Source organism: Sinocyclocheilus rhinocerous, unplaced genomic scaffold (genome assembly GCF_001515625.1).
Source record: "Sinocyclocheilus rhinocerous isolate Xijiao unplaced genomic scaffold, SAMN03320098_v1.1 scaffold910, whole genome shotgun sequence".
Lineage (NCBI taxonomy): Eukaryota > Metazoa > Chordata > Actinopteri > Cypriniformes > Cyprinidae > Sinocyclocheilus > Sinocyclocheilus rhinocerous.
The window spans coordinates 519,341-522,311 of record NW_015667266.1 but is presented as its reverse complement, the minus strand read 5'-3'; the positions used below and the strand labels follow the sequence as shown (position 1 = coordinate 522,311).

Here is a 2,971-nt window from a genome sequence, read left to right as displayed (position 1 = left end):
GTGTGTGTGTGTGTGTGTGTGTGTGTGTGTGTGTGTTTAGCTTTAGTCTGGGGACAAAATAGTGACGTCATTATCATGATGATTTCTGAACGAGACGAGTTTCTGGAGTTAATTTCAGTAAATGTGTTGTTAACAGTACAGTATGTCACATGAAACATTATTTGAGAAGAGGAAGAAACATGTGGTTTGCTTTGATATTCCCATTTAACATCTGTATTGTTTCCTCTCCGACAGACTCACAGCATGTTTTCTGTGTTGAATCTGGATTACGCTTACGTCACCAGCATCGGACGACTTGTCGGAGTCGTTTCACTGAAAGAGGTGAGAGTTCATCAATCACACAAAAATGACATTCAAGAGCTCCTTTATTGTTATCATGTTCAACCTTGAACATCCATAGAAACTTTCCATTGCACAAATGTTTCTTTGTAGCAGAAAAAAAGCTCTTAAGATTATTAAAAGGTTAATCACAGTAAGAAAATATTGTTATAACAGCTGTGATGTGCTATACTATGAAGCTGGTCTTTAAAAGTTTAAAAGCTAGTTCTAGTTCATTTGTAGTGCATTTTCTAAGATTGTAAACATTCTGTGAGATAAATATGTATTTTAAGGATCAGTAAATTCCATTTTATGCTAAATTAGTACATTTTAATGTACACTACTGTAAGAAATTAATGCTTTTATTCATCAAGGTCTCATTAAATTGATCATTAAAGAAGACATTTATAATGTTACAGCAGATTTCCATTTCAAATAAATGCTGTTCTTTCGAACTTTGTTCATCTGTGAATCCTGAAAAATTAAATGTTTCACAGTTTCCACAAAAATATGAATTGTTTTCAACATTGATAATAATCAGAAATGTTTCCTGAGCAGCAAATCAGCATATTAGAATGATTTCTGAAGATCATGTGACACTGAAGACTGGAGTAATGATGCTGAAAATACAGCTGCAGATCACAGGAATAAATTACAGTTTAACAGATATTCACAGAGAAAACAGCTGTTTTAGATTGTAATAATATTATACTATTTTTACTGTATTTTTGATCAAATAAATGCACCACTGGTGAGCAGCAGAGACGTCTTTTAAAAAGGCCAAATGAAATGAACAAACAAAAATATAACCAAACTGCCCATTACTGGCTCTGGTGTGTGTTGTAGTTGTGTAAAGCCATCGAAGGCTCCCTGCCGGCGGACGGCGTAAGCTTGCGTCCCGTTCTGGCCACTTTCAGAGACCGAGGCGTTCGAGGATCCAGGACCGAGACCACCGAACTCCTCAAACTACTGGAGCATCAGATCAGCTAAAACACCAGCGAGCGGCGAAGTTACAGCTGAGCCAGGAGCCAAACGCACAAACAGAGACACTTTCTGCTCTGGGTCTGTTTTTATTGGTGGATTCATGAGATCCGCCCGCGTTTAAGTCTTTCTGTCCTCATGTGTTTGTGAAATGTGTGTGTGTGTGTGTTTGTTACAGAAATGGCCTAAAAAGTAATGATTTTTTTAGACATTTCCTTGAATTCCCTCGCTTTTGTTTTTCTTTTTTATATTCAGATTGTTCTTTGAATGCAATGGCCATCAAACGCTGCTCTTTTAGTTACTTGCATTTTTTTTTTTCATGTTATTTTCATTTTAAGCCAAACCACTCTGCATCTGTCCATCTGATTCATTTAGGTTATGTTAACATGTAAGGATGTGCACTTTTAGTTTAACAGTTTTTTTAAATTTTATTATTGATGTTTTCAACAAGGGAACAAAAAATACCTTTTCTGAATAACATTTCTGACTAATGCATTTTTTAAAACTGTAGTTGCACAGCAATGCATTTAATTGCAACATGACAGAGAAAAACAGACAGAGAAAATTAAATCAAGTTAAATAATAACAGTATAAATTTATTTATAAATTTACTTATTTATAAATAAATAAATAAACAGTATAATAGTTTTACTTATTGGGGAAAATGTGCACTTTTTATTGTTTCTTGATTATAAATCAAGAAAATAAAAATGCTGTTATTTAGATTAATAAAAATATGTGCACTTTTTATGGGTTTCTTGATCAAAAATCAAGAAAGTTGAAATTCTGTTAAATAAATAAAATATAATAATTGCACCAATATTGGTGAAAAATTTGCACTTTTCATTGGTTATTTGATCATAAATAAAGAAAATTAAAATGCCTGTTAAATAAATAAATATAATAATTACAGTAATATTGGTAGGAAGTTGCTCTTTTTATTGGACTCTTGATCATAAATCAATCAATTTGAAATGCTATTAAATAAAGTATAATATTTACAATAATATTAGGGGGTTTTATGCACTTTTTATTGGTTTCTTGATTTATAAATCAAGAAATTTAAATGCTGTTCTAAAAGGTATAATAATTACAACAATACTGGGAAAAAATTTGCACTTTTTATAGTTTGTGTCAACACGTCCTGTTATTCAGACGTGAGAAACAAAAGCTGAGAGTTTTTCTGAAGAGGTTTATTTGTGCTGTTTATATATTACATCATGCATATGTTTGTATTGAATGTACAGTATAATTGTTTGCTGTTTAATTACCCTGAGCCCTAATATGTTATATTTTGGTAAATCAATGCATGTTTTTACCCCACTATTTTCCAAAGAAGTGCAGAAACTCTATACACACGTGTTCTTGATGTGTCATTGTGTTTGCAGACACAAAAAGTCAATAAAACAAAAAAGTGGAATCTGTGAACGTCTTAATATTTTACTTTGCAACTTTTCTTTTTGTATTTCCTTTTAATTAGTTGTTACACTGAATGAGAGTTTTTAGAGTCGTTTTTGTGGTGTTAGTGACAGTTTTCCCAACTCCTGCAGCAAGGTTGGTTAGTAGAAGGTTTAACCGGTTAGCATTAGTTAACCACTGCTGGACAGAGAGAGAGACGGTTCACACACACATCACTGGAGCCGCACAATGTCCTCACTGAAGCAGACGCTGT

General features: G+C 32.9%; 1 protein-coding gene across 1 annotated transcript in view; it reads left to right on the top strand.

The window, feature by feature from the left end:
* Window positions 1-1,350, top strand: part of LOC107733391 (chloride channel protein 2) — a 17,189-nt gene extending 15,839 nt beyond the window's left edge. The window contains 2 exon segments of the mRNA XM_074560154.1: window positions 235-321; window positions 1,165-1,350. Coding sequence (XP_074416255.1) covers window positions 235-321; window positions 1,165-1,308 — 231 coding nt within the window. The 3' untranslated portion in view covers window positions 1,309-1,350.
* The last annotated feature ends 1,621 nt before the right edge of the window (window positions 1,351-2,971 follow it).